Source organism: Mustela erminea, chromosome 18 (assembly GCF_009829155.1).
Source record: "Mustela erminea isolate mMusErm1 chromosome 18, mMusErm1.Pri, whole genome shotgun sequence".
NCBI classification, from domain to species: domain Eukaryota; kingdom Metazoa; phylum Chordata; class Mammalia; order Carnivora; family Mustelidae; genus Mustela; species Mustela erminea.
The window spans coordinates 38,413,870-38,427,276 of NC_045631.1; the positions used below are offsets into that span (position 1 = coordinate 38,413,870).

General features: G+C 53.3%; 2 protein-coding genes across 2 annotated transcripts; one reads left to right on the plus strand and one right to left on the minus strand.

The window, feature by feature from the left end:
* Positions 1-182: 182 nt before the first annotated feature.
* Positions 183-5,106, minus strand: LRRC46 (leucine rich repeat containing 46). Its single transcript, XM_032321437.1, has 8 exons — positions 4,760-5,106; positions 4,556-4,661; positions 3,139-3,247; positions 2,108-2,154; positions 1,711-1,820; positions 1,452-1,521; positions 973-1,121; positions 183-712 (listed from the first exon to the last, which is right to left on the minus strand). The coding sequence occupies exons 1-8, from the start codon at positions 4,770-4,772 to the stop codon at positions 345-347; spliced, it is 972 nt and encodes a 323-aa protein (XP_032177328.1). The 5' UTR covers positions 4,773-5,106; the 3' UTR covers positions 183-344.
* Positions 5,107-5,194: 88 nt separating this feature from the next.
* On the plus strand, positions 5,195-11,565 carry MRPL10 (mitochondrial ribosomal protein L10). The gene is made up of 5 exons (XM_032321438.1): positions 5,195-5,301; positions 7,629-7,798; positions 8,644-8,808; positions 9,055-9,199; positions 10,618-11,565. The coding sequence occupies exons 1-5, from the start codon at positions 5,250-5,252 to the stop codon at positions 10,872-10,874; spliced, it is 789 nt and encodes a 262-aa protein (XP_032177329.1). The 5' UTR covers positions 5,195-5,249; the 3' UTR covers positions 10,875-11,565.
* The last annotated feature ends 1,842 nt before the right edge of the window (positions 11,566-13,407 follow it).

Genomic DNA, 13,407 nt, shown 5'->3' on the forward strand with positions numbered 1-13,407 from the left:
AGCTGTGCCCTCTGGAAAATGGCATCTTCCACACCGTGAGGCCTGCTCAGGGCCCAGGCAGCCAGGTGGGGACCTGAGGTGGGCCAGTCCTTTGGGTGGTTCCCAAATTGTCCAGAAACATGTTCAGTAGAGTTGGGTTCTGTATTTCTGTGACTCCTTCCCACTGCCTTGACTGCTTGATGCCCCCCAATGACATGAAAGACATACTCAGGGCTGGGTGACATTTTACTGGGGGAGCCTCCTGTCACAGGTGAGGGGAATGAGGAGGAGGGGAGGCCCCACCCATGCCCTTTTCTTCCCCCTTCCTCGTTCCTGTGGAATTGCTGGTAGGGACGGGCTGCCCTTCACTTCTTGATTCTTTTGGTCACAGTTTTGGTTGTGCTGGGGGCCCTCGACACAGAGGCCTTGGGGCCTGTGGCTGCTTTGGTCCCCTTCTTTGCCTGGACAGTGCTTTGCTGGCTGGAAACCAGAGGGCAGGGTTTCTTGGTGGCAGAGGTGGCTTGTGGCAAGGAGGCAGGCTTGGGGGGTGTCTCCTTCCCTTGGCTGGGGGTGACAGAGGGACTGCTGTCCTTAGCCACGGACCCCCCAGGCAGCAGGGGGAGGTCAGTGAGGGCGGGCTTCGTCTCCATCCTCTGAAGGTGCTCATTCAGGGCTGTCTGCTGTCTGCGCTCCTTGTGTCTGTCCATCTCCTGCTCCAGCTCCTGGAGGAAGCCTGGGAGGGACAAGACGGTAGGCGGTAGACGGAGCCCTGGGCTTGGCAGGAAGGCCCTTGGCAGGGAGGTCTCTGGCTGACCCTTGGAGCAGACTAACCTGCTGCCATCCCTACGAGGAGGGGCCCGGGGTTGGGGTGGGGAGGACACGTCACTTGCATCCCAGACTGACGCCTGGCCCTGGCAGGACTTAGCTGCCCCAGTGCCCCACAGGGCAGAGGAGAGTTCTAGAGAGGGTGCAAGCCTTGGAAGGCAGGACCACCTTGCTCTGTGCAGAACGGGCTGCTCAGCTCCGGGAACTCCTCCTCCTCATCGTCTGAGGCTTTCTCCTCCTCATCTGAGGCCCAGCGCTCTAACACAGGCTGCTTGTCCAGGTCCAGGAGCAATGGCAGGGCTTCTGTGACCAGCTCCCTGTAGGGAAGAAAGAGCAGAGGATCCCCCACCCCGGGAGAGCACCCATGGGTGGGGAGCTTGGGAGGAAGTGCAGACACAAGCCGCAGCAACCACACCGGGAGGGCTGGTGTTCACAGGCGGGGAGATGGGCCTGTGGTCAGTCCCGAAAAGCTAAAGGCTGGCTCCATGTGGACCTCGGGGTGGGAGAGAAAAAGCGTCCCACTTGAGCCGGGGTGGAGAAGGCGCCATGGATAGTGACCAGTTTGCAGGCTGAGAGGGGGCCTGCGTGGAGGTAGAAGGAGGAGCTCGGCCACCCCCCATTTCTTCCTGCCCTCATGTCTTCCTCACCTGTATCCATCCTGGTTGGTGCAGCTGTTTCCGGTCAGGTTGAGGATGAGAAGGCTCTGGGGGAACTCATCTGCGTGCACCAGGGAGAAGGGAACAAGGGTGTCCTACCCCTCTCCCTGCCCAAAGCCTCTGTCTCTTTCTACAGCCTTCCCAGACCCCCAGAGGCCGTGCTGCCAACGCAAGCTTGGGGAGATGGTAGCAGAGAAGTGGGGGGCCCACACAAGGCTTATCCCATGAGCTGGGGCCAGGGCCTTCCTACCCAGCTTCAGTGTTTCTATCAGGTTCTCAGAAAGGTCCAGAAACTGGAGATGTGGGAGGTCACGGAGGTTTTCCACCTGCTTGATTTGGTTTCCTGCCAGAGACAGGAAGCTGCGGGGGGAAGGAAGGGGTGCAAAGACAGAGCCGCATCATGGAACCACGGGAGGAAGGGAGGAGGACTCCAGGCACCCGGGGGCCCTGGCTGAGCAGCCTGATGATGAGTGGGGACTCGTGGCCCCCTGGGTGGGGGAAGCAGAGCAGGGCTTGTTGGGTCCTCGGTGGACAAGACATTAGGCTTGGAGAAGTCTGGACCAACTAGTTCTCTGGGGCATGGCTGGGTCTCCCCTTCTCCCCGCTCTCTCCCTCTCCCCCAGGCCTGAGCCCTGTACACCACGTACCGCAAGGAGGGGACACAGGCCAGGTTCTCAATCCGCTGGATCTTATTCTGCAGAAAGCAAACGAGTTGGGGAAACTGGGTAGACCCTGTCCCCTGTTGCCGCTGGCGAACTGGCGCTCTGGGAATGACCCCCTGCCCCCTGAACTGGTTCTCGCTACCCGGGGATGATTTGCTTTCTCTGGGTGGATGGTCAAGGGGAGTCAACTTGGGGGCTAGCTATGCTTCATCAAAGTATACGCTGCTCAGCCCACAACCACAGAGGGGCCTGGAAGTCAAGAAGGAGACCAAGGGGCCATGGGGCAGTAGTGGAGGCCTGAGCGGTGGCTTAGGTACACACAGGGAGTAATGGGCACACGTGACTTTGATTCATAAAGTTCCTGTGGGGAAAGACGAAAGGAGCGGGGTACAGTCAACCTGGAGGACCCTGAAACTCAGTCAGTCAACCACCACCACCACCACCACCTCCGACAACAAAACAGCCTTCAAGGTTCTGAAGGATGCAGTAGAATCTTCTGGCTCCCTCTTCCACTTCTATAAAACAGGAAATGGGCTGGAGCTATATATATATAACATGATAAGGTAGATATCAAAAAGAACTTTGAGGCCCAGAGAAGATGTTTGACAAAAAAACCAGTGATTCAAGAGCATGCTTAGGATTTCTTCAGGGAGGATTGCTCTTCCTACTGAAGAGAATTCCTGATTCATCTGGGAACAGTTCCTTCCTTCTTTTCTTCCCCTTCCCTCTTTCCTTCCTTCCTTCCTCTTCTTCCTTCCTTCCTTTTCTTTCTTTCCTTCCTTTCTTCCAAGTAATCTCTACACCTAATGTGGGGCTTGAACTTACAATCCTGAGATCAAGAGTTGCATGCTCTACAGATAAGCCAATCAGGCGCCCATCTAGGAACAGTTTCAATGAAGGTCTGCCTCCCTGAATGGCAGGGAATGGGCAAGGTGACCTGATTGGCTGTTTTTGGATTAAACAGACTTGGTCCACAGAGGGTGAAGGGGGAAGAAGGGCAGGAGGCAAGAAGTTACCGCTTGCAGATAAAGGCTGTGAAGGTTCTGGAGGCCCTCAAGATTCCCGATAGTGGTAATCCCCTCCCGGTCCAGGCGGACAGTCTGCAGTTCAGCCAGAGTGTGAAACCTGGAAGAACAGTCAGCAGGTGTTGTAATGGAATGCCACTTCTGTGTTGTCTCAGCAGGGAAGATGGGAGGGGGAGGAAAGGGGTTTCAAGATAAGTGCCTTGGACGAGATGTCAGGAACTCATGAGGCGGTGTCCCCATCATGAAACCATGAAACTGGAGCCCTGGATCTTGGTCAGAAGCACTGGGAAGGATCAGAAGGTGAGAGGAGTAGAAGGCCCTTGGACCAGGAAATGGGTGATAGCAGCTTATGGTTCCTGGAGAGACTCAGAGGCAAGGGAAGACTTCCTTGAACCAGCGTGGACGGTGGAAGCTGGGACCGGGGCAGAGATGAGGCAACTCGGAAGGAGGATCCTTCCTTCCTTCCCTTTTGAGTGGTCCATGGAAGGAACTTTTCCCCATTCACTCATTCATTCATCCCACAATATTTACTGCATGCCCACTCGAGACAAATGAGAGTCCCTGCCCATCACTATTCGAGAAGCCGGCCAAACATCTAGGACAAGTGGATGACAGACACAAGTACAAGGGACCAAAGGAGTGCCTGAACTGTGCATGGACTCCTGAATTGGGGGAAACGGAATGCTTCCCAGAGGAGGTGATGTAAGTGGGAGTTGGCTGGGAAGGTGAGAAGGGGATGAGGAGAAGGCATGTCAAACAGAAGGAACAGTGTGTGCTAATCCAGGCTTTCTCCAACTTTAATGTACCCATGAGTCCCTTGGAATTTTTGTTCAAATGCAGTTTCTGGTTAAGTAGGTCTGGGGTGGACCTGAGAGTCATTATAACAACCTCCCAGGTGATGTTGCTCAGCACTAATCTGAGAAGTAAGGCGCTAAGGTGTGAGAATGTCGGGTCTTAGAGGAATAGTGGAGAACGGCCAGAAATAAGGCTAAAAAGGCAGCAGAGCTCAACTCATGCTAAGGCATTTGGATTTTATTCTGGAAGTACTAGAGAGCCAAGGAAAGTTCCATCAAGGTGTGCCTGATCAGATTTGTCATTTAAAAGGATCACTGTGGTAACAGTATAGGGATCCAGGCCCGGGGGCAGGGGAAACTAATTAGGAGTTTGTTGAGAGGTGATGGCCTAAGAGCCTTATTTAAGGCAGTTCAGTGGGCATGGTAAGAAAAGAAAAGAAAAGGAATAGAATAATGTTTAAGGAGGCAAAATCAATTGGACATGACCACTGATTGAATGCATGGAGTAAGTAAAGAGAGGGATAAAGATGAGTTGACAAACCAGTACAGCTCAGGGGACTGGTCATCCTGTGTGTTTCAATCGTCCACCACCTCCTTCTCCCCCTGGCACTCACATCTTCTCTGACAGATCCTCATCTTCAGGGAACGTCAAGTTCCGCTTGGTGATAAGGGCTTCAGTAATGCAGACGCCCCGTTCCTCTGGACTCTGGGCAAGATTAGCTGTGAAAAGATGAGTCCAATTGTTACGTTTCTTATTCTTGGAAGCCCGACTGTACCGTTATCCGAATCTTCTACTCACCACCCTATCCCCTACTCACCTCCGGGCATCATTTAAAGGCTATTGGCCTAGCATGGGCTCAGGACGAAGGGAAGCCGACCAACTTGGATAGCCCCGGGGGTGGCGGAACCCAGGATGGTGTGAGGAGGGAGAACCTCGGAGACTCGAGGGATAAGGGAAAGGGGATGATTCAGAACATTATAATGCATGAGGTGCGGTAGAAGACAAAAGTAAATCTAGGCGGGGGCTCAGGAGTTTGACGAGTGAAACGGGGCTAGTAAAACTGGGGGATTGTGGGTAGAGAGTGGCGGGTGCGGATGGAAAGAAAAGAGCTGTGCCCCAGAGTCTAAGCGTCGTTGCTAGGAGACTGGACGCCCGGTTGGGCGTCAGTGGGGCGGGCTCGCAGCGGCTCAGCGCATGCGGATTGGTGCTCCAGCCGGCGGATTCGCAGGCTGTTTCCGGTCCCAGGACTTCCCACAATCCTTAGCTCCTTCTGTCCCTCCCGGCTCCCGTCTGTGCTTCCGGTGGCGATGGCTGCGGCCGTGTTTGGGATGCTGCGAGGGGGTCTCCTGCCCCGGGCGGGTAAGGAGCGGCCCAGGTCCTCATGGCGCGTTCCGGACGGCGCTGTCTAGTTCTGTCTCCCCTCCTCCACTACTGACCCTCTCCCCCAGTCTCTTACTCCAGACAGCTCCTGATGACCCCTGAACTCAGCTAGATCGCTGGTCTCCTTCCTCCGTCTAATTCCCTGTGGCTGCAGACATTAGTAGTAACAGCAGCGCAGCAACAATGATAACGACAACCACAGTGTTTCTTCCCTCCGCCCGAGGCCCCCTTCCTTCTCTGGGTTTCTGTAATCCACCACCCAGCTCCTGCTCGCCTCCACTTTCCTTTGCTTGTACCACTGCCCGCCCGGACCTTGGCGCTGTGCCAACCTTTTCACGGTCTCGGCCTAAATGTCACCTGCTCAGGCCTGCCCTGGCCACCTTCTGCAAAGCAGGTTTCTATTGTTAAAATGTGTATTTTGCAGCCTCTTTGTGGACCCCTTTCACTCCTCAGTCTGTAATTTTGCATTTTTTTATGTGTTGTTTCCTGTTTTAGACTTCACACTCGGTAAAGGCAGAACCCTTGTGTTCATTCAGCATAGCCGGCAGGTGGCGTGGTGCCTGGCATTAAGCATGCAATAGACATTTGTTTAATGAATGATTTCACTCACATAATGTAGGCCAGGCACAGTGGTAAATAAATGATTTACATGTATTATCTCATTTAAATCTTAAAGCATGTCACGGAGAAGTAAGTCATGATCATCTCCTCTTTACAGGTGAAGAATTTCAGGTTTAGAGCAGTTGAGTGACTGGTCAAGGTCACAGCTAGTAAGTGGCAGAAGAGATTAAAATCTTATTCCATCTAGGGGGGCACCTGGGGGGCTCAGAAGATTTAAGGATCCAACTCTTGGTTTTAGCTTGGATCCTGATCTCAGGGTGGTCAGATTGAGCCCATTTCAGGCTCGGTGCTGCTGAGCTTGGAGCCTGCTTGGCATTCTTGCTTTCCCTCTGAGCACCCCCCCTACCTCTTTCTCTTAAAAAAAAAAAAAAAAATCTGGTTCATCTGATCCAAAACCTGTGTTCTTAACTTAGGTTTTGTGGCTGCTGGCAATAAAACCTCTCACTCCAGTAAACCTCCATGCTCTCTATTAGAGCCACCTTCTAGCTGACCTTTTCCCTGAGACCCCATCCCAATCTTGGGAAGGGCTGAAGCTCTAGCCTGGGTCCTTTCATTGAAGATGAAAGGGTCAGTTAGGCTTACAGCTTTCAAGTGGCTCCCTTATCTTCTGAGGCGTGCTCTCCAGCGATGCCTGTAAACAAGAACAAGGGAAGGGGAGGCTTGTTTGGGGGAGCTGTGATGGCCGTGTAACTTCTTTTCCCTCTTGCTTCAATTCATGGGCGAAGGCTTCAGAGAAGTTCTAGAGCAGTGGTTTTGGACTTCAGCATGCATCTGTAACACTTGAAGGCTTATTAGAGACCACTGTTTGCTGGGCTCCCCTCCAGTGTTTCTGATTCAGGAGGACCAGGACAGGCCGTGAGAACTTAGGTTTCTAACCAGTTACCAGGATATGCTGATGTTGCTGGCTGAGTAAAGGGAGCACACCTTGAGAACGGTTGGCTTAAACCAGGGGTTGCCATATTGCGGCAGGACTGGTCACAATGTTTTATAAATAAAGTTTTATTAGAATACAGCCACTTCTGTTTGTTTCATATTGTCTAGGGTTGTTTTCATGATACGATGGCACAGTTGAGTAGTAGTTGCAGACTGTATGGTTCTTTAACTTTAAAGATTTACTATTTGGCTATTTAAGAAAAATTTGCAGGAGGCCTGGGTGGCTCAGTGGGTTAAGCATATGCCTTCAGCTCAGGTCATGATCCCGGGGTCTTGGGATCGAGCCATGTGTCAGACTGCCTGCTCAGCGGGGAGTCTGCTTCTCCTTCGCCCTCTGCCTCTCCACCCCTGCTCTGTGTTCTCCATCACATTCTCTCAAAGGAAGAAATAAAATCTTAAAAAAAAAAAATAGGAAAAAAATTTGCTCAATCCTCTCCCCCCTTTTTTAATGTGTTCAAATATACTTTCTCCCTTGTTCTTATCTACCCCCCCCCCCACCCATCTCTGTACATAGAGAAGAGCTGGAGAAGTGGGAGCCTCAAAGGATCAAACATTTGACCTCAGGTCACTCATTAAAGAGAAGGGAAGTTTGGGGGATTTAGAATTCCTAGCAGACAATTCCTTGTCCCTCTCTTGTGTTGGGTCTAGCTCTGTGAGCCATGGTTGTCTTGGTCAGGGGTGGGCTTTTTCTCCATCTGAGACTAAGGACTCCCAGAAGCTGCATGTCCCAGCGTTGCCATTTCCCCTCCTAGGTCGGCTGCCCACCCTCCAGACCATCCGCTGTGGCTCTAAGGCTGTTACCCGCCATCGTCGTGTGATGCATTTCCAGCGGCAGAAGCTGATGGCTGTGACTGAGTATATCCCCCCAAAACCCGCTATCAACCCAAGATGCCTACCGAGTCCTCCCAGTCCCCCACCGGAGGTAAGGAGGACACTGCCCGTCCTTGGTGCTGGGATGGTGGATTGATGTGACCTTGTCTCTGACGCCATAATGAAGTAGCTCTCCAGGACCTACCCCTCCACATCACTACTTCCCCTCTTTGACCCCGTGGGCCAGATGTTTTAAAATGAAATGCGCGCTTGAATCTGCTTGGCATTTTGGGCACTATGGATTGGATGGGCCTCCTGGATTTCCTTCATTCTATACTTGTCTCCCTCACATTGTGTGAAAGTTATGCAAGCAGGTGGAGATAGGGGAGAGTATCTCTGTTGTCCTGAAAGGACTTGAAGCTTCTATATTTTCCTAGAGGAACGGGAGGAACTTTTTTGTCCTTAAAAAGAGCAGAAAGACCAGGGGAATTTGTACCTTTATGCTTGTTGTCAGGCCCACATGCTGTCAATTTTGAGAAATACTGTCTTCAGAAAATGAAGTCTTCTCCTCGGTTCTGAATTAACACTGCAAAAGAATTATCTTATGTTTATAATTGTTGAATTGATTCAACATGAATGCAGCATCAGAGAGAGAAAGTAATTTTGACTACATTATTGTCAAATGTTGACTGGGTCAGACCAGTGACCAGGTCATGGGGACGAGCTTTGTCGGGTGTGACAACGCTGCTCTAAAGACCGTGGTTATCCGACAAAAACGAAGGGCAGAATGGGAGGGGGAGCATGTCCTGAGAGGCAGGGCCCCAACCCTCCTCCTGAACACCGATACTTCCCCCGTTTGGGCATCCCTGCAGGTCCCAGCACCCGTTCCCCTGGGGAGAAAGGGGGACAAGGAGAAGGGCAGCTGATGTGCCCTGGGTCATCTCTTCCTGACTACAGGAAACAGGCCTGATCCGCCTCCTCCGTCGGGAGATAGACACGGTTTTCCGAGAGAACCGAATGATAGCTGTCTGCCAGAATGTGGCTCTGAGTGCAGAGGACAAGCTGCTCATACGGCACCGGCTTCGGAAGCACAAGATCCTGTTGAAGGTCTTCCCCAACCAGGTAGGGAGCAGCCCTCTGGTGCGGGCACCCTACTCCCCTGCCTCCGCCAACGCGGACTGCAGGGCCCCTTCCCAGATCAGGTTCAACCCCCCCCACCCCAAGCAACCCTCCAGTCTGGTGCCTGCACTGTGGCTGGGGGCCGAGGAGACTGTCAGCTTGCACCCACAGCCTGACTTGGCCTGTGACTGGGGTGGGCAGCCTTTCCTCCCACTTGTCCCCTGGAAGCCGTTTATCCTGCTGTTCCAGGTTCTAAAGCCCTTCCTGGAGGATTCCAAGTACCAGAACCTGCTGCCCCTCTTTGTGGGGCATAACTTCCTGCTGGTCAGTGAGGAGCCCAAGGTCAAGGAGATGGTACGAATCTTGAAGAGTGTGCCCTTCCTGCCACTGCTAGGTGAGCAAGCACCCTTGTGGGTTGAGGATGGGGATTAAGGGGAGTGGGTGCTACCGTGGCCTGATGCCATCTGCTAAGTACACGTGAGTAGAACTGTGGCCATCCTTGTGGGGGGCCATCACTCACAGATGGGGCCTGAGTCAGTAGCACCATTTGTTGAGGGCTACCTGTGTCCTTCCGGAACCTATGTTGGCTCACCACTCTGCGTCTATCCATCCTTTCTTCTCCCTCCCTCCCTCCATCTCCCTCTCCCTTCTTTCTTTCTTTTTAATATTTATTTATTTTAGGGAGCGGGGGCGGGTGAGGGGCAGGGGCAGAGGGAGGTGGGGAGGGAGAGAAGCAGACTCCATGCTGAGCAGGGAGTCCCATGCAGGGCTGGATTCACAAGCCTGGGAGCATAACCTGAGGCAAAACCAAGAGTCGGATCTTAACAGCCGGAGCCACCCAGGCGCCCCCAGTCCGGCATCATTTCTGCCCTGGGGAGAAGAGGGGGGAAAGCAGAGAGGCCTCTGCAAGGAGAGGAAGTTCAGACACCTTGAGTCTAGCAGTGGGGTACAGAAAGCCACACAGACGGTGATACTTTTTTTTTTTTTTTTTTAAGATTTTATTTATTTATTTGACAGAGAGAGAGCGATCACAAGTAGGGAGAGAGGCAGGCAGAGAGAGGGGAAAGCAGGCTCACTGCTGAGCAGAGAGCCAGATGTGGGGCTTGATCCCAGGACCCTGAGATCATGACCTGAGCCGAAGGCAGAGGCTTAACCCACTGAGCCACCCAGGCACCCCATAGACGGTGATACTTAAAACAAACCCCCCCAGATAAGGGACACCAAAGGGCAGGGAGCAATGTTTCCCAGACTCCTCTGATGCTGGGGATCCCCAGAGATGGTTCTTTTATAGAGAAGACTGGTTTTATAGGTCTCTGTGGACCACCCCCGACCCCACTAATACACACCCTGTGGTTCTTTTATTTTTCTCAAGATTTTATTTATTTATTTGACAGAGATCACAAGTAGGCTGAGAGAGAGGGGAAGCAGGCTCCCTGCGGAGCAGAGAGCCCAATGAGGGGCTTGATCCCAGGACCCTGAGACCATGGCCTGAGCTGAAGGCAGAGGCTTAACCCACTGAGCCACCCAGGCACCCCGCGCCCTGTGGTTCTTTAAGAAAGTTTAGGAAACCATGACTTAGTGGCAGTTGGGCCAGGTGGATGTCCTATGTCAGGGTTTTCTAGGGAAGAGTTTGGAAGGAAGGGAGGCGAATAGTCCCCGACTGAGGGGGAATTGGGCAGGGCACGCATGGGAACCAGATTCGGGGAGGGCTGGGAGGTGGAGAAGGGCAACAGAGCATGCGTTGGGACCTCGATCGTTGTTTTCAGAGGAGAGAGGCATTCGTGGTGCCCGGCTGACCCTGTGTTCTTCCAGGTGGCTGCGTTGATGACGCCATCCTCAGCAGACAAGGCTTCATCAACTACTCCCAGCTTCCCAGCCTGGCCCTGGTGCAGGGCGAGCTGGTAGGAGGGCTCACCTTCCGCGTGGCCCAGACCCACCTCTTGCTTCAGCACCAGTCCTTCCAGCTGACGGCCCTGCTGGATCAGTACATCAGACAGCAACAGGCGGGGGACTCTGTCGCGCCGGCCGGCGGGCAGCCCACTTCTCCTGACCCTATTCCGAACTCCTAGTCAGCCTGTTGTACCCGGCCCACCCATAAACACACTCTGCCCCTGTGGGCCACACCCTCATCCATCAGAGATGTGGGAGCACTTGGGGTGGGGAGTGGCGTTTGTGACCTGACTTTGCTGAGCCTGACTTCCCAGACACAGGGCCACACGGGAATGCAGAGATACCCCATTTCCGAATAGAGGCTCTGAATCACTGTCTTTGTCTCCAGTATTCCCACCCTGGGACCTAACAGGAACAGGCTTTTGGCTCTCCGGGCCCAGGGCAGAGAAGCTGAACAGACGAAGTTGCACTCTGCCTCCATGTCATTGTCCCTTGCTGCACGTGTCTCCTGGCCTGTCCCCTCGACGGTGCGCTGTGCTGGATTGGTTCCCCCTCGGTGCTTGTGCTGAGAGCCAGGCTCTGCTCACCACTTGACATACCTCAGTTCTCACTATGTCTCCATATCACACCCATTTCACAGAGTTCAGTAGTCTGCCCAAGGTCATGCAGCTAATAAGAGGCCAAACAGGGACTTGAAATGGGCTCTCTCTCTGCTCAGAAGATTGTTCCCTGGATTTCTGCCCTCGAGCTTCCTCATTAGGGTCCGGGGTGTGCCTGAGTATTAATTCTCCACCCTCGGGGTGTGTCACATTATGGAAAGGTTGGGAGCACTGGTTGATGATAAAATGAAATGCATTTTACTTCCTCTTGTTTTGCTGTGTGTGAGCTGATATATCTTCTCTGTAGTCTTATTCTCACGGCCACCTCTGATTCTCGCTTCCCCTCCTAGAATGTCCTTTCTCTTTCCATGTCCAGGTCCCCTGCCTCCCTGGACCAATCCCACATGGCATCTCTTACTTGTTTGTCCTTTTGAAGGCGGCTGCCAGCTCTGCCCATTAGCCAGCATGATCCACGTGATTCTGAACAACAGCTGGGCCAAACGAGAATTCTGTATTAATGAGGGGGTCTGGAGGCTCTTGATGGAAGGCCTCATCCCAATCTTGGAGAACCAAAAGTTCCTAATGAATTAGAATGTTTAACTAGAAGCCTGCCCTTGTCCTTGATTGGAGTAGGGAAGGTGGCTGTTGTGCTTTCTTCCCAGATCTGAGGCCGTGCCACAGCCGCTCTGGCTGTGTTCTGTTCTGTGTCCTGGTCTGGGTCCGATTTCCCACGGTTCCCAGCTTGGTGTTATATGCCCCAGGGATGCTTGATCAATCTGAAGTGAGTTAAAAGGCTCCGGAGGCTCGTGGATGTCAGAGCTGGTCTGGCCAATGCTGCCCAATGCCCTCCCTGACTCCCAGACACCTGCTGGATGCCAGCAACGCCCTCCTGGGTCAGCAGGAGCTGTGCTGAGGCTATGAATGGCTGAGAAAACAGGCATCTCTCAAGAAATGTGTTGGATCCTGTAGGGTAAACCGAGGCCTGGGGGGAGGAGGTTGCCCATATTCCTTCTGGACCAAAGAACCCGCACTGCATCCTTCACCTGCTGCTGATGCCTGAGGCCCTGCCATTAAAAACTCACTTCCCAGAAAGCCTCACTGCTTAAAGCTGTGAGTCCATTTTGCATTCATTTTAACCAGGGTTAGACCTTTTTTACAAAGACTTTATTAAGAATGCATGTATGAGAGTGGGGGGAAGGAACAGAGGGGCAGAGAGAACCTCAAGCAGATTCTGCGCTGAGCCGGAGCCCTCCGCGGGGCTTGATTTCCAGACCCCGAGCGGAAGAGAGTCAGAGGACGCTTAACTGACTAGGTCATCCAGGTGTCCCAGGTTTCTTAAGAGTTTATTTTTTTAAATGATTTTATTTATTTATTTGACACTGATCAAAAGTAGGCAGAGAGGCAGGCAGAGAGAGAAGGGGAAGCCCCGACATGGGGCTCCATCCCAGGACCCTGAGATCGTGACCTGAGCCGAAGATAGAGGTTTAACCCACTGAGCCACCCAGGCGCCCCAAGAGTTGATTTTTAGTTAGAATCCAGTACTGAGCTCGACACAGTACTGCAGCAGAACAGAGGTGCTCAGAGAGGGAGGCCGGGGGTCCCTGAGCTGGCTCCAGTCAGCCCTTCCTAACAGCCACCTGGTCACTGCTGCAGGCCTGCTCCCGGTCCAAGGACTTCAAGTTGGGGATTTTGTGTTACGTGTATAGGTGCCTCCAGCCACAGTGGGTCCCGCCCCCTACCCCGGTGGCGGCTGCTGCCTGGCCCTCTGAGATGTGGCTGCGTGGCTGACTGTGCTGTTGGCACTGTCTACTGTGGTCCCCCAGGGGCATCCATCCCTTCCCGTCAACCTGATACCTTTGCTGTCTCCAAATTTTGCAGTCTATTTTCAGATGTAAAAGGAGAGGGGGGTGGTTAATAAGGAAATGGCCTTCGGTACTAACTGGGGTCAAGGCCATTCTAGTCCGAGTAAACCCTTTACCAACGCTGGCCCGAGGCCAGCAGCTCCCTAGTCCTCCGTGATCTGTCTGGAACGGCGCCCAGTGGGGACTCTGCCCCCACTCCCAAGCTACCTTGGTGCTGGGGAGTCCGTTCAGCCCTGAGTCCTCCCGGGAGC

What these genes read in the sequence shown, in the direction of transcription:
- LRRC46 (XM_032321437.1), bottom strand. An exon ending in ACAGCCTTTATCTGCAAGCG is followed by an intron (nt 2,155 to 3,138) that starts GTAACTTCTTGC and finishes TGCTTTCTGCAG; the next exon opens with AATAAGATCCAGCGGATTGA. An exon ending in GATAGAAACACTGAAGCTGG is followed by an intron (nt 1,522 to 1,710) that starts GTAGGAAGGCCC and finishes TGGTGCACGCAG; the next exon opens with ATGAGTTCCCCCAGAGCCTT.
- MRPL10 (XM_032321438.1), top strand. Translation starts at nt 5,250, where the DNA reads ATGGCTGCGGCCGTGTTTGGGATGCTGCGAGGGGGTCTCCTGCCCCGG. An exon ending in GGGTCTCCTGCCCCGGGCGG is followed by an intron (nt 5,302 to 7,628) that starts GTAAGGAGCGGC and finishes TTCCCCTCCTAG; the next exon opens with GTCGGCTGCCCACCCTCCAG. An exon ending in TGAAGGTCTTCCCCAACCAG is followed by an intron (nt 8,809 to 9,054) that starts GTAGGGAGCAGC and finishes CTGCTGTTCCAG; the next exon opens with GTTCTAAAGCCCTTCCTGGA.